The following is a 27464-nucleotide window of genomic DNA, read 5'->3' as shown; positions in this document are numbered from 1 at the left end:
TAATTGAACAACATGATGAAAACGACAAGACAAAAACAAAATGATACACTGCAGCTGACAGCGGTCTGAATCCATGCTTCTCCTTGTGGAGTCACATAAAAACAGTCCTGAGACATTCTCCGGATCACACATTTATTCCCAAAACCTGGGTGGTTCCTCAAATGAAATCTTCCCCTATTGGTCAGACGTCTCTCAAAAGAAAAGGAGTACGTTCCCAATCAATCCAACTATATGAATACACATTCTTTGTTCTAATCACGTCTAGCTCAACAAGGGATGGCTCTCAAAGTTGTTTAAACAATAAGTCTTCTAGAGCTTTTACATTCAAGACAGCCATGACCTAATTAATTCTTTAGAAACTTGAGTAGGTGTGAGCCAGACCAATGCTGATTAGGTGTGGTTATTTGATTAGAGTTAGCTGCAGGCTAAATAAGACCAAAAGTACATTATTTTCAAAACATAAACATGGTTTTTACTTTTTACAACCTAACAATAATCTATCTAATGAAGCGGGACGCCTCTGTGTATGTATGTAGCCTAGTCTATGTTTTTGCGTCTCTGTTGAAGGTAGATGTAGGAGAGTCGTCGTGAGCAGATAGTGACACTCAGGGTAGTCAAAGATGAAGTTTGGAGCGATCGACTTTTATTAATTTCTGTCCAAATTAAGGCCCACAGGCAAAACAAACAATTAATAAAACTAAAATTTAAAGGAACAAAAAAAAAAAAAAAATACTTTCACGAAAAATAAAATTAATTGACATGAGAGTCAAAACTTATGAAATGATACCAAAAATACAGATACAGCTGTATATAAGTTGACTTGTGAAACTAGTCACTAGAGCCTTAAACTGACTTACGTCCACCCTCTTCTAGCTCCCCGAGCAACTGAAACTGACAGCCTATATAGGCCTGTAGCACACCCCTGAAATTGGAACATACCAACAACAAATAAAATACAGGGGTGGCTAAGGCGAACAGACAAAAAAAAACTACAAACAGCCAACAATAATAGATCTAGTAGACTAGAAATTTACTGAAGATTTATACATGACTCACCAAAACATTTCATTAAGCCACAAAATACTTTAACAGACAAAATAAATAATTACTCAAAATTACAGTCACTTCCTGTTACCCCGGATGTAGTAACGTCATTTAAACTCGCCGATCGCGGCAAACTTTCCTTTATCAACAAAAGAGCAGACGCCGGTAAGCCACAAAGACCACCTGTTATACTGTTACCTTTTAAACTAAATAAACAGTAAGTTAACAAAGATGTAAGTGTTTTTATTAGAAATGATGTTTGTGACAAACAGTATGGTTTTAAACAGACTATGATGTATTGATGGATATAGCTATAGCCTTTAAATCACCGTAGTATTAGCTGTACATTTGTGCACAAGAACGCTACGGGATTACTGTGTGGAATTAGATAAATGGCAAGTTTAACAGATGATTTGAAACTGAGCATATCAACATGCTAACAAAACATACACCGGCAACATTCGCACTCCGTCTTTGTGAGCTAAACTAGGTGGTGCATCGCTACAGTGACGGCAGCTATGCGCCCCGTCACAGTCTCTGCGTCTGTCTTTGAAATATCTCATGAACCGTTTATCCAATCTAGGGGCGTTTCCTGGGTAGTACCCAATGAACTTTGGGGTTTGGATTTTGGAGCAATTTGGACAGCATTTTATATTGGATATTAAAAATAAAAGCTGTTGACACGCTCTGGACAGCAGCGGGGTGGGGGGGTTTACAGCCTGGAACTGCAGTTCACTTTTTGCTTCTTCTAACGTAACATGATTGCTGGATATAACAAAAAAACTTTTCTTCACGTTCCTGGAGCACGAGCGGATAGTTGACCGGAACATCGCAAATGTTTTGGATAAGGTTGGAAAAAAGGCGCTATGTATCGCTGGCTTTTTGGTGTCTATTTCTCTTTAGAGGAAACTCAATAAAAAGCCATTTGCCAACACTAAATCAAAGAAAAACCAAGACACTATATCGTAATAAGTCGCTGTGAGCTGCAGGCCTACATTCACCACTTTTAAACACAGGCAGAACATAATCTTGGAGCTTCGATCTTCCACAGCGCATGCAAGACAATTTCAGAGCTCAGCTGACCGGCCAAAGACATCAGTTTATCGGTGTTCAACATTTGGTCTAATCATAACTGGTCTGTCAACCCAAAGGCCAGTGTTTTGTTTACAGATTTGTGTGCATGGTGACTTATGATGGGGGGGTCTGGGGGTCCACCCCCTGAACATTTTGAGTATTAAATACTTCATTTCCTGCATTCTGGTGAATTTTTATGCACTTTTTTTTTTTTTTTTTTTTTTTTTTTTTTACCTTTTTCTGAATCAATTTATGCTGGAAATATCTTTATCTAAAAGGGAAACAGAGATTACAATCCAAATATAAAAACTTAATATTTTGCAGTAAGGCTCTCAGGCATTCTGTATTGCTTTCATCTATTTATTCTCATTTGGATCGATGTTTCTAATTAAATCTGAGTCAGCACACATGTAGCTTAGGCATCATTTACTCTTCCCACTTTTGCTTCTTTTGAGGAAGTAACCACCTCAAATGTGCATATTAAAATGATTCACCTGAATTCATTTTAATGAATTAATAAACTCCTGGACTGTAATATTACAGATGTGTTCGAGCAAGATTTCTGTTCATGTTCAAAACTTTGTGCACATTCAAAATACAGTATCTCATCTGTGTTCTCTGAGGTTTGGAGGAGAAAAATAAAGTGATAATACAATGGACTATTACCAGAATAAAGTCACTATATTTCAGAAAATAATCCATCTGCACCATAGTCTGCTGTGCATTACGTGATTGCTCTGCTGATACGGTAGATGTCAGACCTCCTGACAGACTCAGAGCCCCGTTTGAGAGGCTGGTCTCTGAATGAGACAGTTTAGGGAAGTGGCTGTAGGCTACGCTGCTCTACATCGGAGGTGGAAACACCATACTACGCAGAAATAGGGACACATCTGCCGCAGCATGTCCACAGCAGAGCGCGTCCATTATAAACACGGAAGCTGCACAGACCACGGAAGGTGCGCTTGCAGCAGCTCTGTGTCTGTGCCGCTGCTCGTCTCTATTTCTACAGAGAGAGTGGACACTAAGCGACGCACAGGTCTGCTTCAGAGGTCCGTGTGTTTGAGTTTGACCCGTAGACTGGAAAAGTCGCGTAATGAAAGGTTGACAAGTAAACGTGTGGCTGAGGGGGCGCCCTAGGATGATCATGTTTAATAAACACGTTTTATTTCGCTTGTCGTTCTCATTCTATTATTAATGGGAAGTAGACCTAAGGGCGACACGGCGCCCCCAACACTTTTGACGCCCTAGGCAATCGCCTAGGTCGCCTATAGCAATCGCCGGCCCTGCCATGAAGCAACTGCAATCAGACATGTCTGATTACTCTACATTTTCATTGTGATAGTTTGTGATTACCCAGTTTTCTGCCAGGTAAATACACTAGTACAATGTCTTCCTCTGATGTAGATGTACACTGTAAGTCAGTAGTAGGCTATATAGTGGAGTTGCACATTAAGTAGTTCGGGGTTAGCCCGAATTTGCCGGCAATTTGATAGCCAGACTAGTTCGGGGTCATTCTGTAAGTCATTTTGGGGTACAATTTGGTTTTTAAGAATTCTACAAGCAGCAATACCACAGGCCAAGCAATTGGCCCGTTCCAACTTACCGTTCCTAGTAATAATCAAAACAAAATTAACAACAGACAGATAATCACTCATTATTTAGTCAAGTATTAATAGTATCATCATTTATGCAGACCTTCATAATATCAAGAGAAATTTCTCATAACAAGTTAGCCATTAATTATAAGGCTCATATGTTCTACTCTCCTTGAGTAAGACACTAAACCCCCAAGTTGTTTCCAATATGGCCGTATGGGAGGAAAATGAAAGTTGCTTTGGCCACAAAACAAAAAATATGACGGGTTTACATCGAATGATGTCCTGTGATCTTGGTTAATGAAGGCAATGTCATACCCCAATGTGCATATGTTAACAAATCGCCTGTTGAGAACCATGACCTTGAGTCAAATTCACTAGTAAAGCCCTTTTCAGACAAAAGTCCTCTAAACTCTGCTGTGCCCAGGGAGAACTTTGCAAATCACCAGCCTTGAGCCCAAAATGCTGATCTCATTACCACCATGTAATCAACCTTTTTAATGATCAGCCTCCCTCGGATCACGTCATCCATCTGCTCCACTGGGATTCAGTCCTACTCTTCTAGCCCTGAGCCCACTGGAGCACCAACGCTGGATTAACAGAATGCTGCACCCTTCAGGCACTAATTATGGTACCACAACAAGCAGATTTTCATCTGCAGGCTGTTTTGCTGACTGTGGTGTGCATGCTGAATTTGTAAATACAAGAAGGGTAGACAGCAGTTTGATTAGCACGCTGAACAGAAAATCTCAGAGATAACAGGTCTGGTACCCAGTTTGCATGTCACCTTTGGTGATGACTCACAAATTGGGTGATATGGTGAGAAAACAAAAGGAAAAGCTTAGTGTAAACAAGGGATAATCATAATTGCAATAACATCTAGCGCTGTCATGATAAAGGTAGTGTTATGTGAGGTAAGAGCGGAAGTGCAACATGCGGTGAGACATAGCTGGGAGCAGAGAGAGTTTGGGCGCACATTACACAGCACACCTGGGGAGCAATGACGAAATGAGCAGTTGCCATGGTGATGAGGTGCTACAGCATCCCAATGACATAGAAATGTAATTTTTCAGTGGCTGACACTGAGAAACACCACAGATACACGAGAACATGAATTACAACACAACTGCATGTTGAAGCTGCTGTACATCAATTCAAATGTCAACACCTTTGAAAGCGGTTTTAAAGGTATTTTGTTCAGGAAATCAAGAAACATTTTATTTCTAACCTGATATTTATTTTTTAAAAGATATAAAGATATGTTTCCATGTCCAATGATGCCTTAGAAACATTAAACCCACCACATTTTCACACCAGAAGGATTATAATTCACATGCAACATATGACAGAAAGTATAGGGCCGCATCTTAATGATTCACTGGACTAAATTCTAAAAGCGGAATGTTTTTCTATAATCCTCTCAGGCTAGTGGTTACATAAACCATCTTGATTGAGAGAAATAATCCACTACTGGATATCAGAACATAGCCACAGAGAAATAAAACTGCAGAGTGGCTTGTGATCTACACATAAAGGTATATGTGCAGAAGGAAGTGCATATTGAGACTCAGAACAGCAAGAAAACCTGAATTAGACCTGCACAGATGCAACAATCTCTCTGCTATTCATGTTTATGGGGTACGAGTGTTCAAAACCTTCTGCTTCCAAGGACAGTATAAAAAAAGACAGATAGCAGTTTAATATAAGCCTTCAATACCGCTTATATTGAATTCTCTGATAACTTTGTTTCTGCTGCCATTCCTGACCTTATTATCTAAAAGGAATAAGGCATCCATCTGTCTTCCTCCAGTGTTGACATAATGAAGGATTTGTGGCCGTGCTTAAATAGTATTATATTGTTGGTATGGCAGTCTGCTGTGCCCCCTCTCCCTTTCTCTCATTGCCTCTCCACCTTGACTCATCAGGCAATAACCTTGACAAATGACCTTCAACACCCACACTCAGCAGATTTACAAAGCACTTTAGAATTGGCCTTCATTTCCTTCCATCTGTCATCTTCCCTATTATGTAGATCTCCACATTTATATACTCAGGATTCACCTTCTGAACAATCTACCTGGGAATTTGATGAAACCTGTGGGTTGGTGCACTACAGAGATGTAATACTGCCTGACTCGATATAGTATAGCAATTTCATACTATGCCTGGCTTACTGGAGAGGTGCTGTAGTCTTGTTAACTTGTCAATCTTATGTATTTGGGTTTCACACAGTAGAGGGCTGTTGTGTATATATATATATATATATATATATATATATATTCCGTATATATGTGTGTATATATATATGTGTGTATATATATATATATATATATATATATATATATATATATATATATATATATATATTCCGTATATATGTGTGTATATGTATATATGTGTGTGTATATATATATATATATATATATATATATATATATATATGTGTGTGTGTGTGTGTGTATATATGTGTGTGTATATATGTGTGTGTATATATATATATATATATATATATATATATATATATATATATATGTGTGTGTGTGTGTGTGTGTTAAAATAAATAAGAGTTACTGTCACTCATAAGGAAAAACAAAATCACGTTTATATGTTGTGTAGAGTAGCTACACAAGGAGGAAAAGTGGAGCAGTGCAATATGCCAAGCACTGTCCTGAGGGACAACTACAATGTGCAGCATGTATATTACTGCCTGTGCCTGTTTGAATTGGGCCAAAGAAACATGCTTATGTTGAACACATCATGTTGTAGAGTAAATGCATGTATTCTGAGGACACTCAGTATAAAATAATCAGTACTGTAGATAGGAAGAAGTCTTCATTTTATGTTCAAATAGCAGAAACTGTGTGCAAATCAAGTATTACATCACTGTGTATTACTGATAAATTACTATCCAGTTATGACAGAAAAGGAGCAGATTGCTTCAAAACAAATTGTTTTGTGCTTATAAACCAAGCCTCCAATGACAGCTCTATGGTGTTCAGCCATTTTAGTCCTGAACTACAGTTCACCTGACTGCCTCGTGTCCAGAAAGACTATTTGCCATATAATCATCCATTACAAAAAATGTGCATCATATACATTCAAATAAATGATCAGTCATAAGTTAGAAGTGATGGATACCTTTTCTCTGTCCTGGTTAAGCAGCTTTTACTGGAATGGATGGACTTCTCGGTTTAGATGCTCCATCTTATGTTTAAGACCGCGATCAGACAGAGCGCATTTGCAAGTTGCAAAACGCAGGGCACAGTGCCTTTCTTGTTGAAGATGCCCCAACAAGACCAGTTGCGTCTTTTTGTGATTCTTGCTAGGCAAACATTAAATCAACCGTCATGAGCCAACTGTTATTTTGCTGTTCAGTTAAATGTCAGGCTTTTTTTTTAAACGCAAGGTGCTCAGCAACGCAAAAGCAACGAGCAAGATGCTTCACTCTTTATGAAAACAATTTCAAAAAGCCACCCCAGGGTGCTAAAACGTGCTCTGTATGATTGGGGCCTGTACATCCATGGTGTAGACGTAATGTACATCATAGAGCTACAGCAGAAAGCCTGAGCAATTAACAAAGATATGCATCAGTCTCCACTGACACTGACTGTTTAGCAATAACTGTGCCATTGAATAGATTCTAATAGACCTTTTTTTGAACTTGTCATAAAAGGAAAATCACAGGTGTAACTATTAAAGTTGCAAAGTGGGAGGGCCAGCTTGTTTTCCCCAATTCCCATTTCAAACATTTCTTTAAAAAATGCCCTTAATATTATTTAAAGCTCCATTGTGTAATTTTCTGAGTTGATTCTTAGCCAAAAAAAAAATTTGTTCTTTCACAAATATGTGTTCATTCATGTGTAATTACTTCCACCAACTAATCAGTTTTCTCGTAAGCGTGAAATCTGCCATTCAGAATCATTCAGAATACATAGGAGCGACTCGCTCCTATATGTTACGCCGCCATCTTTGAAATACATTAGCCAAATAGGGACATGCCTCCGCGTTAGGCGCTTTTACACTCAGTGGCAGCGTGACGAATGCCAGGGAGGGGGAGAAGATTACTCAGCGTATGCCAGCAGATTTGAAAGCTGGTTGAAGATGGAGCAGGTGCGGTGGATCGCGTACAAACCAATAGGGTGTCGGAATGGTATAATTTATACTTCTCATCCAACCACAATCAAATTCACTCTATCCCGATGGCGTGATTTATCTGGATAGGTTTTTGTTTTTTGTGTGGTTTTTTGAACGATGACAAGCCGGAATGAAAACAAGCCGAACTGAAACGGGAGTAACGAGGCTATTTTTTTAAATGTAAGGAGTAGAAGTAAAAAGTCTGCTGTAAAATAATTACTCCAGTAAAGTATAGCTACCCAAAATTTCTACTTAAGTAAGGTAACAAAGTATTTGTACTTCGTTACTTGACACCTCTGCCCATATATAGAGGTTTACTCCTTGACGCAGCGGGCCCGGGTTTGACGCTGACCTTTGCTGCATGTCATTCCTACTCTCTCTGCCCAAAAAAGTATCTTTAAAAAAAATAAACAATAAAAAATAAGCCTTGGCTACCGGAAAAGAAGCCAGTCAGAGGCCATACCAGAGTTATCGCTGCTATAGTTGTTAAATTCATAGTTAGTTGTGACCCAGAAATTAAAAGTGAACTGGTTCAAGCTGCAGATTGTAAAACCAGTTTCCTCAAGAGCAGCAAGTTTAGCTGTTAGTAGCACATGTAGCTGAATTGTATGCTCTGTGATTGGATGTTTCTTGTCGAAATGCACCTTGACAGTTGTATTCAACTTCCACCCTATGAGTTTTGATGTGCACATGCTGGTAACTTTGACTTTTTAAAGAACCAGATATTTTCTAACACAGTTGTTAATATGTTGTAGTGATGATTAAACTGTGAGAGTTTCAAGCCAAATTAATGGGACTTTTGCTTCCTGAAAAAGCATGTTTAAAATAACTCATCCCACTCCACAACTGTATAACAGTAATGATGATTCTGTTCAATTTAGGTGTATCAGTAAGCCATATGAGTGAGCTAGCATGTACAATTCAGTGGCACTGACACCTAGGATTGGCAAGTCAAGATGTGAAAGTTTTGAGTAAGAAAGTTTGCTGTACGAAAGGCCAAGCAAACCACAAAAGAAAATTGTGCTGATCATCCACCAGTCTCGTCCTGTGTGCTTTGATTTAAAGACAAGAGTCTTAGCGATAAATCAAATCAAGGTGATGTTTGCAGTGAATAAAGCGGGCAGTGAAGTATTGACTGCAAAGTCTGGCCAACTGTCAGAGCAAACAGGGCCTGGCAGCTGGGTGGTAATTACTCTACCATTCACAGAAGGGCAAATACTTTTTTGCCTGCACAACAGTTCAAAAATATGACCAGTAAAATACCAGAGACATGCAATATGCTGATTTCTGCCAAATTAGCAATAACCAACATTGGCTTTAGTCGAGGAGAAGTGGACCATATTTAGTTTAATTAATGTAAGAGGGAGTGCATTATCAATGTCCTTGCATAGTAATATCTGAATATCAAACATCCCCAGTATTCAGTAAAAAATAAATCATTTATATATGCACTCATCTATTATTTCGCAGCTTGCAACTTTAAGAGAGAGTCTGACTGAGGCAATGATGTAATTAATGCAACATAACAGAGGATGTACCACATCATCTTACGATTTCATCACATCTCTGGTGGCTGAAATGGTGACTGTCAAACCTGCTTCACTGTTGTTTCTTTGCAATGATGTGTACAAATCATGACTTATCTATTGTATGGATAGGAAATAAGCTTAGAGAGACTGGCGATTGAGGGATGAAAAGTACACAGCTATAGAAGAATAATACTGACAGCAGTTACACTACATTTGGAGCTATAATGAAGAATAATAATCTCTTGATTAATCTCGCTTGATTGTACCTCCTACAGACTGCAGCACTCCTCAGCCATGACTGCCACCGTACTACATCATTACCAAGCCAGCAACAACAGTCTGCTCCCACCAGAGAGGGGGTAATGGGATGTCCTGAAGGGCACTCCTGGGGTCTTTCCATAAAGCTCTGTTGCCACTTTACAGTTAGCTACCCTCATTAATTATAGAGGGAAGTTAATACCTAGTGTATAAGAGGCATTCAGGAAAGGCCAAAGGAGATGGGACTGAGCGCGGTTGTCAATGAAGATCCTGCAGCAAAACTCAGCCATTTGGTAGGGAGGGAGAGTAACTTGTTTCTCTGCTGAATCCCACACTGAGATGATATGAGCAATAAACTGAGTCAAGCAACACAGATAAACCAAATGTCCAGGAGTAGATCAACCTCAGTAATATTAATATCAATGTCTTGTGGTTACAATATTGCTTTGTTTTTGCAAGCCAGAATATATTCCTTACAGCAATGTTAGAGCACCACATAACGCTAAATGCTCAAACCAATTACCATTTGCAAAAAATGTTAGTCATCATTATCGGCCGAGCATGTTAATTTGAATATACAGTACATACACAGTGCAGAAAAGCATTACAAGCTAATTAAGAATACATCAAATTAAGAAAACATATTCACTATTTTGGCAACACAAGCATCGCATCCAGGAAAACAACAACACTGTAGATAAATAAAACAGAAGCAAAAAGAGACACGCGTACCAATTTGAACAACAAACACAAAGACACACGCTGCAAATAAGCAAGCAGATAGAGAAACTAGCTGCACATCTTACACAATTAGGTTACAACACGATAGAAATCCCAGAGGGACGATAAAACTGATAAACACTAGCTAGCCAGCTAGTAATTAGTCAAAGGCTAACGTTAGGTATAGAGCCAATATATCCAACAATATCAGAATGTTAAATCTGTATTTGCATCAAATTTCTTTGTCGATTTGTGTTGTCAACATGGCAATTGTGTTAAATAATTTGCTTCTTTTCTGTTTGTTTGTTTCTCTGTTGTGCCTTGTTATGAGCAATCTATCAAAGAAAGAGGCCACAAGCTTGAAGCTACACATTACTCAACTTCTAAGACTCCTTTGGCTTGAATGGCAATACAACAGTATGAGCAACACAATCACTCCAAGATATATCACTGAATCTTTCAAGATCAGATAATGATAGTCACAGAATGTGTTCATGATTCATTAGCTTTGCATTGTGCTTGAGGCAGCATGTGGGCAGTTTTGGCAAGGTCAACTCCTCTGTAGAGTTTATTCTCCGTACCTGCACTGAGGAATGACTTGTGCCAAAAATAGCTAAGCTTACCACAAACTGGACTACAGCGTGATCAGCATCATCAATATGCCCACAGGAAACCTAATTGATCTCTGTATTGATTGGACTGATCTACACGTAATTGCATTTCAGTTAGGAGAGCTCATATGATACATGGACTGTTATGATATTGGAAAACAAGCTCTATTTGCAGTTTAGATTTACAGCTTTGCCTCATAATGATCATACCACCTTTGGCATATCAGGCAAGCCACTGCAAATGATGAAACAATACTCCCAATATAAGAGAACCAACACTGAATATTTAATATGCCAATATATTTACAAAATATTATGCAAACAGAAACAACTGAAACAACTGAGAAGATGTGTGTAGACTTTATTGAAGCAGCTCCTCGCCTCTTGCACTGTATGTGCAGCTGAAGAGGCCCGGGGCAAACAATCACTCTTCCCTTCCAAATGAGTTGGGAGACTGACGTGCTGGGTAGCTGTGCAAACAGCCCTTTATTCCCTTCAGCGGCACCTGTCTCCCACCCTGGGGACAGTAGGGAGCTCCATGAACACCATTTATTAAGAGGGAAGCACCACTGTTGAAACAATCCCCTCCAGATTGCTATTCTGCTGCCATATGGCACACCTCTGTCTGTGTACTCAGCAAAAACAAAAACACAGAGCTGCGACCGACGGCTAAAATTATTTCCTGAGGTCTTTTCTTTGTACAAATTCTGCAGATTTTTAGTACTACCACAGCTCATATCATATGAGCACAACACACAACGAGGAACAAATTCTTTTAGGGACTGTTCATTATTTATTTAAGGGGCCACCGGAGGAGTTTCGGGACCTTTAGCCACAATAGACATGACCCTCCCCTCGCCAGTAATCATTTTTCTATGACCCTCCAAAACCATTTAGAAAAAAGGCATGACCCTCCCCCAACAATTTATCAATACCTTCTGCACTGGTTTGCGCTTGGCAAAGATATACAGATTCCCATTGTTTTTTTACAGCTATGCACACAATTAAACCTCTGCATTGTCATCTTACGCATCACACTCCTCTGTTATGGTATGGTGGCCATTTCAGTAGATTTACTCACTAACGTTGTTGTGGAAACACAATAAGCATGGAAACTAAATGCACACTTCCTGCAGTACTGCATTACTTCAAATACTAAGTTACTCCTCTAGTAAACTAGTATTCACATGAAATAAAACAATAAAACATTGAGATCATTCAGCAAAGGACACTGGGTAACATTCAACATACAAACTGGTTGCTATGGACTCGTTACTAGGCTTCCTCCACTTTGCCGTTTAAACAAAATGGAATAAACGTAAGTCCAAATCTACACAAAACCCGCAATCAATTAGTAATCTGACATCAAATGTGGCATTTAGGAAACCTTTATTGCAACCTTGGCACGGTAAGATGTAGCAACATTCATTTTCGTTTTTTGCATCCTGCTGCTCCCATCGTCAGCCAGGAAATATTTTACTAAAGCAGTATATGAAATCAGATGTATTACCTACCACCATTTAGTTGTTTTGTGTTATTTAAGATATTTATAAAATACCTGGTCATGCCAGACGTAATTATTCAACTCATTTTTTAAACAATGCAATTACCTGTTTCAGCCACCAAGGGGGCAGTGCTCACCCTGCCCCAAACTCATGGGTCAGACCAATCTGGTAGTGAAGGAGGGCCGAGACTGAGGGCTACATGTGAAAATATGCACCAAACAAGCCACTTTGAAATTTTGCTGTTTCTCAATTTGATATTTGGTTTGAAATAGACAAAGTACAAGACAGGACACAATAGCAACAACTCAACTCTAGTTTTACATAAAAGAGAACAATCTGATGGCATCAGAAGATATCAGATGCGCAGTTGCTCATTCAGTCAGTCATGACACAAACACCCCCAGAGAGACAATCACGGTGACAATCATATGCACAACCGTTAAATCCTAAACCCATGTCACTTGGCCTGAAAACCCATTTTCCTCGAGATAGCAATGCAGTTGTTTAGTACTTAAGCTGTTCCTAATGTGATTTTCTTGTGCTGGATGTGGGAATACATCCAGCACAATTATACTGTTACAATTACAAACATTATAGGGCACAAAATGGAATTTTCTGAACCAAATGAAAAGATGCCTGTGATTGACTCTGCTGTGTACTCATTCTCCACTATAGTCAGCAAGGCATCCAGGCAAATGGAGACAAAGGGCACTGAGGAGAAGAGAGGAGAGGAGATAACAAGTCTTTATCTTGGCTTGTTGTCTAATATATCGAGACACACAACCTAATGAACCAGGAATAATGAGAATGTTTTTCCTTAACTGATTTCAAGCAGCTATTGTGACTAAGAGAGAAAGACACCTCGGAAATATCTTGTGACAAGCAGTGGTTGTCCTGGCCAATAAGGGCCGGCCTGGCTGGTTTCCAGGTTGGCCAGCTAATCAAACTGAACAGATGACTCAGAAAGACATTCCACTGAAGTAATTGAGAGAAGTAATGATATTAAAGTATAAATTACCTATGATTTATCCTTGTAATGCAGTTACGTGAGAGCGAGACAATCTCCAAGAGCACAAAGAGCGAATTTTGCAACTAATTAAAAAAAAAAATTATCAATTTATTTGTTGATTATTTTCTCAATTAATCAATCATTGTTTTCTTTATACAATGCCAGAAAAAAAAATGTTTTTAATTGACCCAGAACCTGCAGTGGACAGCTGACTTTGTGTCTGTGGCTTGTTGTGTATTTCCAATGGCCATCCTCTTTGTCTCCTGTGTGTGTGTTCATCTATCTCCTCTCCAGAGACACTCATCTCTTCTGACTGCTGCACTGACACACACACACACACACACACACATACACACACACACACAAAGGAAAAGGAGACTGATTGCATGCATGAATAGCTGTTAGTGTAATATGCAGGCCCAGACACACGTGATACAATGGGTGTCTGCCCAGTTTTTTTGATTCTAAAATGGAATAAAACATTGACTGATGGATGATATGGCATGTAAATATAGATTACGCACACAGACAGACGCAATGCAAGCATACAGTGCTAACCAGCCCACCAGGAACAGCGCCCAGCCTTTCCACCAATGTTTTCCAGTGGCAACTCGCAGTATTGCAAGAAATAATCCCTCTGGGACCCAGAAAGGGTTTTTTCCTATAGGCCGCTATTGTAAAAGAGACGTCTGTAAAACTGCGGCTAGGGCAGTTTGAACTGCAAACAAGGTCAGTTGTGACTCTTTCTATTCTATTTTGAATCCATGGACTTTTATGGTTGAGAAACTTCCCTCTAGCCGAGAAACGCGATTTAAAAACCTCAAAAGCCAATGGGCAAAGCAAGAACTCACGGGCGGGGCAAGCAGGGAAACATATCCGCATATCACGGAAGTAAACCTGGAAGCTTAGAAACTTTTTTGACGTATGCGCCAGGCGAGCAACTCCGATGAATTGAATAGGCGCCATTTTGTGATCCGGTATCCAGTTAATATAATACATCTATGATGCTAACACACAAATAATGACTCTCATAAAGCAACTTAGCCTGTCATCTATCTACACAGCGGAAAAAAACAACTCCTTCTCTGGAGGGAAATTATTCAGAGTGGGTGGCAAATTAGACTTAGATAAATTAAACATTCAAAGGGTGATTTTGCAACTCTAACCACCAAAAACAACCAGCCCGCCTTGTCTCAACGTCTTGTTGCACCAATACACACGGTTCTCTTCAAGCTCCTCCGTTCTCTGCCTTTCTTGTTTTCATAAGCGGATTTGTTGAACTGTGTGCAGTGGCACACCTGAGAGACGCTATGTATTGTCACTCTTCTGAACAGAGAGACAAAAGACCTTAAAGAAGAGTAGGAGTGAGACCCGCTGAGAGAGAACAGACCTTGTACTCTCAGTGCAGCTCAAGTGGCCCTCATCACAGGCTCCTAGCCACATCTGTACCAAGATCACATGATCTTGATTTCCCTTAGAGCTAGACACTCATTTGTGAGAGTGCAGATGGCTTTCCTTAGGGGGCACTTTTACTATGATGCTTAAGATCAACCACCTTCCTCCTGGTAAACAGCACCAAGCTGCTGGCTGCCGTTGCTACAGGAGATAACCTTTGTATATGTAGTAAAGCATATAAAAAAGGGGGATAAAGTGCTGTTATACCTATTTTTTTAAGGAGGTATTATCATTGTTATTGTTTAAAGCATGAACTGGTGTTAAAACGATCATAATTTGGCACAAGCAAGAATTCTCAGTGCTTATATCAAATTCTAACTAACTTTAGTTCAGACGCCTGGATTTGTTAAACCACCTGTTTACAGTAGGCACCGATGCACCAATCTCATACACCGGATCGTATTGGTTAATGACCCAATTAAGTAGGATGGGTGTCTGCCATGGCATGACTGATCCACATTAAATACAATTTCTTTGTCAATGTCATTGTAGAATTCAGATATAATATTTTAAAATATTCCAACATTCATTCAGTCACAGCTGTTGTTTATTTGTGCCACAGCAATAAAAATGATCCCACTGAGTTCCAAGCAGTGAGATATACAGATTTTAAATTCTCAAGTATTGGCAGACAAATAGTTGGGTCAGTGCATTAGATATTTCCATATTCCAAGTTCTGCAATCACAAGCTCTCTGTAGTTTTACATTCTTGTCTTTAGCTGCAGGAGAGGAAACTTCACTTGTTCTCTCCAGCTGCGGTGGACAGGTTGTGCAAATCACGACTGCACCAAGCTTTAAACTTGAATAACCTCTCCAAAAGGGCTTTTTTTTGTTTATCGCCCCACTCTTGGCAAACTAATATTGTGTGTCAAATATCAGGACACCAGTCACTTCTTAGGTGCCAGAAGCTTGTGCATGTGGCAGCAATTATCATATTCTACAAACATGGAACTTATGTGTACTATTTAGGCCGCTGCTGAACTTTTCAACCCTGTTTGCATTCTTTATATATTTATGTTTTATTTATACAGCTCACTGTCTGGTGGAGTTAACTGTTTTTTTAAACAGAACAACATGGAAACTGAGGCTATACATACTGTATATTTCGTCAGACGAGACAAGACTAAATATGTTCGTCAACAACCTTTTTTTCCATGACTAAGACGAGACGATGACGAGACTGCGCCAATGTCCAAAAACGCTGACTAAGACTAAATTAACATGCATTATTGTTGACAACAAAAGATGAGACTAAAATGTTTTGCATAAAATTAAAACTAAGATAAAATCTCTCTTCATTTTCGTCTACAATAGTCTCTACTTTTCCATCATGAGATAGAATATTCAGCTGTTACTAGGGTTGGGTACCGAGACCAACGCGGATTTCGGTGCCACTTAAATGCCTGCGCTTCTCTCTGATGCTCATTAACGGACGTTAGAGTCAACTGAAACATCGCTGCACGGGACGCTAGTTAACACTATACTTGGCAGCAGGTAACGTTAGCCTACCGTTAGCTAGCAGCTGGAGTAAACACGGTTAAAATGCTGACAGCTAAACAGTGTAAAAGTTTGTCTGTATTTCACTGTGTAGGACTCCAACACCGAGACGTACGACAGTCTGCAGCTGCCGTTGTCTGAAAAACAACATATATGTTGTGTTCACTTGAAATACACATTGCCAGTTTCGTGCTGCATTAAAAGTTATTGTAAATATATCCTTTTCCCATGCAGCGGTTGTTTTTGTCGTTTAACAGGAATTTACTGGTGAAATAAGGAAGAGGCTCAATATTTATATAACTTTATATAATTTAATTATTTTTATAACTATTTGACTGAAATGGTTATCAGAAATAATTTATTTAAAAAAAGACTAAAATGTTTTGACTAAAACTTGACTAAGATATATTGAGTTCTGTTTTGACTAAAACTAGACTAAAATGACAAGACTTTTAGTCGATTAAAACTTGATTAAGATATCTTGAGTTCTCTTTTGACTAAAACTAGACTAAAATTACGAGACTTTTAATCTACTAAAACTTGACTAACAAAAAAAGATATGTGAATGATTAAATATGACTAAAGCTAACAAGGACATTTGGCACAAGACTAAGACTAAATTAAAAATAGGTTACAAAATTAACACTAATACACATATACATACTAGGCCTGGGTATTGTCACTGATTTTCTGAATCAATTTGATTTTGATTCACAAGGTCCCAAGTTGATTCAATTTCCGATTCCATTCAACAATTCAGTTAGGGATATTGGTCAGCTGCAAAACAAATTTTGTTTGGATATGTAATTCTACAATTGTACAAGGTTCCCCCTAACCTGGTGCATTACTAAAAGTATCAATGTTTACATTAAGAATTGACCTCAAGGCACTTACATTAATGTACTTTTTATTTAACATGAACACACTACAGCAGTCAACACAATAAAGTGAAAAATCTACACACTCTACAGCTACAAGCTAGCATGGCATAGTTGGAACCAATGGATTTCTTAGGTCTTCTAGTTTCATATACAGACAGAGATCAATTCTGGATTTTTTGAAATAATATCGGATCATTCACAAATGAAAATTGATTTGAATCGGAAAATCAGATTTTAAAACCCAGGCCTAATATATACAGTGGTTAAGTTCTGTTTAAATAATAAAATATGCTGTTACCAAGCAGTAATTCTGTTAAACTGCCTAACATAAAGCCTGCAGGAACTGACAGCTCTTCGCTTAAGGAGCTTCTTACCTGATACTGAATACATTATGTGTGACATTATCCAGCCAACACAAAGTCATCATTCCAGTCAAATGAATACACTGTAAGTAATATCTCATCTTCTGAAGTGAAATCCCATAGGATCCATGAATCGAGCTGCCCTATGGAAATCAACTGAACCACAAATCCAGTTTATATGAACATCGTAAACCTTGAAATAAGCCTTCTAAAACCTTATGGATATAATACAAACAATAAAAATAGCAAAAAATCATCTGTTCCTTGAACATCAATGGCCATACGGAAAGCATTACAGAGGCGAGATCTCAAAGAGCATATTGAGTAGGTTAATCTGCTGAAGAGACAAATAAGACACGAGACACTGAGGCATGGACAAAGGAAAAAGGGAGTTGGAAGACGGACGGGAGGGACGGCAATCATAAGCTAAAAAAAAACCTGCAGTGAGGCTGTGTGCAGCAGAACCACAACGGCTCACTTTTTCTCTTAAAAAATTCTCCCTAGAAGCACATCAAACTTAAGTGATGCAATGAAGACTAAACTGAGAGTTGAAGATTAAATTAATCTCTCTACCCCACTGTATCAGCACTTCTGTGACTTTCACTGCTCTGTTGGCCAACAGAAGAATGTCACGGCTGTCAGAACACATCTGATTTCAGCTCAGCACCTGTCTTGGGAGCTGATGACACCCCCATTATTATCAATTTCCATCACAAAGCAAGTTTTGTGTTGGAGAGCGCGACCAAGGATTATTCACAAGTAACGACATTGTTGGACTGACAGAGACTAAATATATGCATGCTCTGTGGCCCCACATAGCTGATAATAGAATAGGAATCCAAATACACACAAATCACTAAATTTTGACCCTGCTGTTTTGCAACAACAAAAAGTGCTCTTCTGCTGTTTTTCACTGCAAGTGTGGTAGTAGGAGTGTATGCCTGTTTTTCCTCATTAGTCTGCAGAGGCACAGGACCTCGAAGTACAGAGCGAGACAAAGACTGGATTCTCTTATACAGCAGTGAGCCCTGTGACCAAAGACAAACAGGACCAGAGCGACGAGGACAAAGTAGAAAGGAGAGGACAAAAAGTAAAGTCTGACTATAGCAGCACTGTGACTTTGGTCTATTAAAACTTTTTGAAGGAACACAGTACACAGAACACAGTTATACAGCAGCAAAAATATATCAGTTATATCACAACGGATATATTGTGTTCCCTGCATTAGCAGCTGTCTGCAAAGCTGTGATTGAGCATGCTATGGTTCCAATACAAAAACATTAGGGCTGTTACACAATGATAGTTACAACAAAAATTGCTCCGCATTAAATTGTGTCTCATTATAAAACATAACACAATATCAATTGTTGTTGTCCTGCTATAGTAAATGCTGAGCCTGATATGACACTGCAAATAAAATCCTGATAGATACCAAATTGTGCTCACAAACGTTTGAGGTTGAAGTTTTGAAGACAGCTATCCTATCTGATTCTCTAACTTGAGGTGTTGCATCACTCCTGTTCATCATAACTGCAGGTTACAAACACCCTTTATCATCTGTAATTGATCAAAGCTCAACTCAACACTGTTTTTCTCCTTTGAAATAACTTGAAAAGCTATCCGAGGTTCTCTCTTTTGCAATCCCCATCAAGAGTTGCACTGTACCGTGTTAACTCATTTATGAGGCCACTGAAGTATATAAATATCACCAACAAGCTTAGCAATCTGTTTGCATTAATATGGCTCCAGGCTAACTCCTCTTAAAAGTAAACCTTGGCCTGATAGTAGAGCAGGATCATCAACACTGTCCCCTTTTTATTAGCAGACCAGTCACCAAAGGAATATACTGCTCTGGTAGGAGGTTTAATATTCATGCTTCAAGGTGGAGCATAACCTCAGGCCCTTCTGTGTCACACAATACATCCCAGACAGCACAATGGAGGGCTCAGCAGCCTGCCGGCCTGCTCTCCAGCCAGCCCACATACACATACACAGACACACACAAACACAAAGAGACACTGGGGAATATGAGAGGGCCATTTGGTGAGACAAACCCAAAGAGGCTCTGCAACCACATTTAGTGGCCTCAGCATCTTGATACAACTGCGGTGCAAGGAACTGAGGAAAGTGTTAATGTTTTGGGGTTCTTTTTATGAGTGCAAAGCCAAAGAGACATTTGGCATCTCATCTTCAGCTTAGCTCTTTCATGAATCCCAGTAAACTAATGCAGGTCAGGCCAAGTTCAATTTGCCAGTAATACCCGGCTGGAATATGAGAGCAATGTGTGTGAGACAGCAATGGAACACAAGGGTGAAGATTAAGGACCACATCCAAAGACAGCAACAGAGCAGCAGCCCTTTGCAACCTTGACACGATGCACCGGCCCTTTCGTTATCAACAAGACATGACTGATAAAGTATAACTGGCAAGTGGCTGCTCCCACATGTCAATTCCCCATGAGATGGATTGGAGAGGGCTGCAAGCTGGGGCTGCCCTGCCCTGCTCTGCTGTGTAGATAGACGTTACAATGATGTAATCCTTAATCGCAACCAGCCATGCGCCACAGGTTCAGCCTATCGTGATGCTGGTGTGCAGTGATGCTGGTAAACACAAGTGACGTTCTCCTGAGATTACTCCTCATGAAACATTCAGACCTAGCACACATTTTATTCATTCATATGAAGCATAGCAACAGTGTGTCAGCCGCCGTGAGCTCCGAACACACACACACCTGCACATAGATACACACGGAACTTATGCAGTCTTCCGACCCTGGCTGACATATTGTATGCCTATAGACCTGGCGCAGGACACTTCTGAAGGTCCTGACAGTGTAAAGTCAGCAAAGACCTGCAGTCACCAGGGATCTCTGAAGGGCCATGACATCAGTCACCTCACCACCACTGCCCTCCAATGGCATTAAGGAAATAAATTACCTTCCTGTGAGCACAAACTGAGTTGAGTCTTTGTCAGGGCTTTGGAAGGGAAATCCTGACCAGTGAGTGATCTCACGTTTTGTTAGGGTAACTGTGGAGTCACCGTAGCAACAGCTGAGACCCTGGCACCCCACAATACACACATAGACCCCCATCCCCCGGCACTCTTCTCACAAAGATGTCAGCAGACCTCAGGAGAACTTGTTCAGCACTGATTTTGGTCCCAGCAGTCTGTTTTTAATATCTTAGTAAAATCTTCAGAACACACCCCATTTTTTTACTTTCTTACTTTTGGGTTAATTAGTGACATGAAAGCTGGTGGTTGTGGTTTCCTCAAACAAAATAGTTATTAGAAAACCAAGGGAAATCACAGGTTTCACAGGTTGTAAGCTATAATTAACTCTGTATCTGGAATAGAGTGGGCCAACAGCCATTTAATAAATCCGTAATTATTAGAAGCACAACGAAGAAAACACTGGAGGTGTTAGGAATGCATAACAGATTTGCACTAAGTGAAAATAAAATAAATACAATACATCTTCCATGATCATCTTTTTCTTTATAAGCATTTGAAGAAATGAAGCTATAGCATAAGTTCAGTCAGGAAGACTATACTATTGCATGCTTAGACCTTCTGTATTTCTCTCACATCTGCAATTAATCCTCACACATATGCTCCGTCATTGTTCCTTGCTGTCCTGTCCGGGGCTGTCTATTATCTCATCTATTCAATAGTTCAGCGGCACACCCACATTGTAAGCCTATCGTCCTGCTGCTGCCTCTGTTTAAATATGATTCTCTCTCTGCCTTTAGTACATTCGTGCTGCTGTTATGCACGTGGAGGTTTACAGCTATTATGCTATTTTAACTAATTTTAACCCACTAGTGTCTGGACTCCATGGGATTTATCTTGCTACTGCTCAGGGCTGACACCCCTCAGTTGCAAATCTCCCTGTAGAGTCTAAGCGCCAAAGACTTTCTACCAAGACTTAAATATCACATATCCTCTGTTATAATTCATCCTACTTAATTTACTCGTCTCTCCTGATTAAAATAATATTCAGCAAAAACACGGACACATTTAAAATGTAAGAAACTACAATACTTAAAACCACCCAACTCTTTCTATTTAAAAAAAAAAGTTGCTCAAAAAGCCAAACTATCCTTTCAGGGATTGTCTTTGTTACTGTCTTTCTGCCTCCTTACCCCACCACACAAAAACGGATAATACCTTTTTAACTGTTTTCCTGTGACAGACATAGCCACTTTAGAAATGGACAAGAAGAAGAAATACTGGCAATTGACATGTTTGTATACAGTGGCATATTTGGGACTTCTTTATGCTCTGCTTGATTACGGAAAAAAAATATAATCACGATTATTTCGGTCAATATTGAAATCACAATCATTTTACACGATTACTCGTTGACTTCTGGAAAGCAATTATTGAACTATTGAACAGTGGAAAAAGTTAAATAAATCAACAGTAAAAAAACACATACAACTGTGAAATTTGTCTTAAAACTTTTCCTATTTAAACTTTATTTTTTCATTCAGAACACAAGAGAAAATAAGAGTATACTTGTAAAACGTAATGAGATCAATAATTGTTTTTCTGGATTATTCTGTTTTTGTGATCATTGGGGGCCGAAATCATAATCACGATAAATTTCGATTAATTGCACAGCCCTAATTTATAGTGAGTGAATCCACTTGGTGTTGTCTTTGATTAACTATATGGTATTTTCATCATTTGATTTATATTTATAATCAGACATGACACAAATGTGAGGCACTGCTGAAGTCTGACTCTCTGCTGCAACATTGCATTAAAATCAGAGCAGAAGAGGCTTGAGGGCAACACAGGGTTTTCAGGCACTTCCATCAACCTGCGACTAGATGAGTGCTAAATCTACAGGGCTGTGAAATGATGAGTGCTCACTTTTTCCTCGTCCAAACACAGCTGAATGATCCATAATTCATTAAAGCAAAACTTAAGTTCATGCATTACAGCTGCCACTGATTTAAAAAGATGGACACATGTTCTGCCTTTATTTTGAAAGACCTCAATGCTCAGCTGTGGTGCATTTTGTTTATCATATTTCAGCTGGAGACGGAACTTCTGCCGAAGGTAGCTTTAAAAATGTAGACGCCATGGGGATGTCCCTGTCATTGAGGAAGTTGATAACTGATTCATTGTCAAACAAAGGAAGGAGGCTAATGTAAGTCAGGGGCAAATCTGAAATTGGAGCCATTAAACAGTTTAGGGAAACAATTTGAGTGTAATGGAAATTGGGATTAATTGGGAATAAATTCCCAGCACACTGTACACAGGATAGGAAGGTGAAAAAGAGAAAGAGCGAGCGACAGAAAAACATGGAGAGGTAGAGAGAGATCACGAGTCACAGAGAATAAACGACCCAGTTATGCCTCTTACTTTGCATTCCCTAGTATAGGTATCCTGGGTGAGTTTGGTTTTTGGCAGGCCAGAAGCCTAGAGGGAAGGAAGGGCAAAGTTTAAACTAAATGAGGAATACCCTCCAGCGGTGGATCTAGTCATGTGGATTAGCCTGCTCCCTCCCATGGCCAGGTTAGACACAAAGATAGTCAGGATGCCAGACAGTCACAGCAGATCTGGAGCATTCTCTCCTTTCCCTACACTCCCCTTCTTCCAGCCTGCTGACGTCAGCCACCCAGACCACACGACTCTGCTGCAAACAGAAACAGCACACCTGCTGGCTTGTGGCTTCCCAGTCAATCTGGCCCTGCTCCATCTCTGGCTCAAAAATGCAGGTCTGTTTACAACCTGGGCACACAGTCCCGATCCTACAGTAATTGCAGTATCTATTTCACGCTTGCTCGTGGGAGAAAAGAGGAGTGATTGCAGTACAGCCTGCTGCTGATAACAAAGATATCAAAGTAACAAGAATCATGCATGTCTTATTAATGTTTTATTGTTTCACACTGCAGGTTAAATGTTTCCCGGGTAGGTCTTGGGGCCACTTCAACGCGTACATGTTGCTGACTACTCAGAGAATTCTCTAAGGATTTACTTACACCCCTTCACTACAACTGTAGGCTACAGCATATACAAAGGGAATGATTTTGTGTTGTAATTGATGTGACAGGCCCCCTCACCTACTTTTTATGAAATCAGCATGAACATAAAACTGCACAATCATCAAAGCAATGCTTGTAGAAGGGAGATCAAATGCAGAGAAATACATTTTAATATTAGGGCCTGTTTTCATCTCAGCTGACAATATCAGATGTTTGTTTTCCACTGTGGTAAATGACCATTTTTCTAAAAAGAAAATGTTATTCATGCACAAAGGGATGCTGTGGTCATTAAATGACAACATGCAATCCTGCATCAACAGCACATTTTAGCTATGCTTTTACGAGTGTGGATCTGCGAGGGCCACATAATGTAACTTAGTAGCCATGCTTTCCAAAGCAGCAACGGGATACCCTATATGTGCATTATTGATGTCAGAGGTCCAAGGGAAACTGCATGAGTGGCCGGCAACACTAAATGATGGTAATTAATACCAACAAGCAATACTCCAGCAAGCAACCTCAAGCAGAGACAAACTGACACATAACAAAAACAATCTTGTCAAAAACGCCCTTTCTGTGTGTAACTGAGTGTAACATGCTTTTGACACCCCATCAACCTGAGCTTGAGGGAACTGTCTGTCCTACAAAGCTCCCTGAAAGCCTGTCACTAAATTCACCCATATATTTTGGCAATAGTAGGTCACTTGAAGGAAATACATCAGCCTTGAGTTATTTAAAATGACAAAACTCTACATAATCCTATTTAGGGTCTATATTGTCTCTTAGTAGACACCATCTGTCACCGTGCTCAAACAGTCGCCTTTTCCGGTCTGCCAAGTCAGACACAATTGCATCGCTATTCAGAGCTCTGCGGAGTGAATATGTGGTCGACAGGTGACTAACCTGAATGGTGCACGTATATTCCGTATCATCCAGCAGTCTGACGGTACAGTTGTATTCCCGCTCAAGATTCCTGATGCTGCCACTCATGAATCGGCTCAACATCTTCTCAATAGAATCGCTGCTTAGCGTCTAGGACCAGAACAATAAACTCAACACCAGCGTGCTAGTGAATGTCACATTGACCACAATCCCCGGCCCCCTAAACGACCAGCAGCCACGGATTTAGCCGCCGAGGCGTGCACCATTGTTGTCCCGTTAAGTTTTCGTGCAGTGGGCCCTTGCTAAGAGCAGAATCCAAGGATGCCCGCATCCAGATCCAGAGACAGCTCAGCCCTGTTGTGTGTCTGTGTGGTAGAGCCGAGGATTATCTCTCACCATTCACCGCTGCCACTTGAGCAAGCGGGCGGGTCCCAATGAAAAGTGACGTCGAAAAGAACCAACGGGAGTGTGTGGCGTTTTCTCTGCGCTGATTTGTTTTTCTCACACAGCAATTTGTCCCGACACACAGCTACCTAGGTCCAAAAAATATTCAAATTGGCTTCTGTTTTTTTTAAATATCCTTCACAGACTGACAGACAGAGATTCATAGGATATTGTCTTTTTTTATTTTTTTTTATTGCAAATTAGGCTATAGGTGATGACTGCAGTGTCTTACCCCTTACCCCATTTTAACCACAAGCTGTGATGGTAAAATTTATTCAGTCCAGAAGTATTTATAACTAATTATGAGTGTGACTAAGCCTGGCTACATAATATCCCCTTAGCAAATTCTGCAAGAAGCTCCTGAATCAATACCTAAATAGAAAATAATGTCATGTGGGACTGACTGGTCATTGGCCAAGTTGTCAAAGCACTAATGTAGTTGTAGCCTAATAGTTTTGTCTAAGCCATCCTAAAAAAGGGGAAAGGCAAGCATACATTCTATGGGGAAAAGGCATTTTTTTTAATCATACCTTTTCCTAGAACCTAGATCATATATTGGGTGAATATTGAATGATACTGCCACCTGTAGACCAGTCATCGTTAGTGCGTTTTTAAAACGGCCATCAATGCCCCTCCGTTGATTATGCCACCCGGTTTGATGTGAGAACGCTCTGGGGTCTCTGACGCGATGAAGGATCTCCAGATAAAATAAACGGCGGTGTAATTTTACTATTATTTAATTTCCACTTATTACTCACACAAAAGAGTTGACCAAATATTTATCAATGGGAGACCATTGTTTATTTTTGTATGAAATTCCAAGGTCTGCATTGCAGCATAGCCTACAGTATGCTGCATAGCACATTTCACACACAAATGGGTATAATTGTGTTTCGGCGTTGGGAATATTGTAAAATTTGAATTACTGACATCCAAAATTGTAACCCCTTTTTATCAACTCTCTGCCGTGACCCGGATTCGAACCGGGGTTGCTGCGGCCACAACGCAGAGTACTAACCACTATACGATCACGGCGAGCTAACGGGGACTGGTGCTGCCGTTGGCCATTTTGTCTATAAGAGTAACACACTAGACACAGGAATTATAACATTAGCTACTGGACAAAAACTTGATTTTGTAACGTTAGCCGAAGCCTGAGTGACCAAATTACAGTTTAACGTTAGAAATGTAACAGTAACAGCTTGCTATCATAGTTAACATTTGGCTAACTTTAGCTTAAGTTTACTAACTTAACGTTAGGTCAGCTAACGTTAGCTGTTGTTGACGTGTAACGTTAACGTGAACAGTTAGCTAACATTGTTGTGCCAAGCGGTTTTTAAGATAGCAAACTGTAAACATCAAGACTGTTCTGACATTAACGGTAATACCCTTGTATTAACCTGGTATTTCGTCTCGTATTGATTCAATATAATGTTAACGCAATCGCTAACTGGCAACTAGCGATTCACAGCGTCCGATTCAGCAGGGAAACGTAACTTATATTGCTGAGTTTTTTTTAACCTCTTATTGAGTGTTACTCATTGAGGTAAAGTATTAATTATGTCTAAAACATACTTTTAGATTTGTGAAAGTTTTATTGTATTTGTGAAAATCCAATAACGGGAGATTTTAATGTTTTTGTTCATATAGACCACATAGGACCAGGTTCAGATCCAAAACCACTGTACCCAGACTTGTCAAATTTGGTCCAAATTATCCCAGAGAGGCTAAAGATTCTTAAAAACCTCGTTTCAGATCAGTTAGTCAATGTGGTCTACATGAACAAAAATAGTAAAATCTCCCTTAGTTGCATTTTCACAAATGCTTTCACCTGAAGTGTGTCCGAAGAGTCTAGCCTCTCTGGGATAATTTAGTCCAGATTTGATTAGTCTAGGTAGTGGTTTTTAATTTGGACATTGTTCTTAAAGTTGCCATCATGTGAAAATAATCTGTGAAATATCCCTTTATTGCATTAAATAACATACAATACCGTTTTCACAAATCTAAAATTGTGTTTTAGACATAATTAATACTTTACCTCAATGACACACATTCAATACAGTAAGAGGTTAAAAAAACAGGATCAGTCACTCAGCAATGTAAGTTATGTTTCCCTGCTGAATCGGACCACAGACTGTATAATGTTAATGGACAAAGCATCCGCTTCAGCGAAGTGCTGCAAATGCAGAAGTGCCTTAAACCTGCATTCTATCTGAATTCCAGCAGGGGGCGACACGTGCGGTTGCAAAAGGAGGTCGGTTTCTGTAGAAGCCTATGAGAAAGTTACCCACTTCTCACTTGATTTATTACCTCAGTAAACATTTTCATAAGGAATTTATGGTCTCAATCGCTAGTTTTAAGTCTTCAATACAGAAATATTGGTCTTGTTGATTTTAAAATCAACGTTAAAGCAGGGGGGTGGCTATGATTTGATTGCCAGTGAAAGTGTGTAACATAACGTAGAGTGT

The 27464-nt window shown here is 39.6% G+C and overlaps 1 protein-coding gene and 1 non-coding gene across 2 annotated transcripts in view; both read right to left on the bottom strand.

Moving 5' to 3' along the window:
* Positions 1-24914, bottom strand: part of frmd5a (FERM domain containing 5a) — a 66776-nt gene extending 41862 nt beyond the window's left edge. Inside the window, exon 1 of the mRNA XM_028585639.1 lies at positions 24574-24914. Coding sequence (XP_028441440.1) covers positions 24574-24675 — 102 coding nt within the window. The 5' untranslated portion in view covers positions 24676-24914. The remainder of the gene's footprint in view (positions 1-24573) is intronic.
* Positions 24915-25959: 1045 nt separating this feature from the next.
* On the bottom strand, positions 25960-26031 carry trnah-gug (transfer RNA histidin (anticodon GUG)). The gene has a single exon. It is a non-coding gene; the product is annotated as a tRNA-His (tRNA).
* Positions 26032-27464: the final 1433 nt, after the last annotated feature.

Source organism: Perca flavescens, chromosome 8 (assembly GCF_004354835.1).
Source record: "Perca flavescens isolate YP-PL-M2 chromosome 8, PFLA_1.0, whole genome shotgun sequence".
NCBI lineage: Eukaryota > Metazoa > Chordata > Actinopteri > Perciformes > Percidae > Perca > Perca flavescens.
This window is presented reverse-complemented; position numbering and strand designations above follow the sequence as displayed.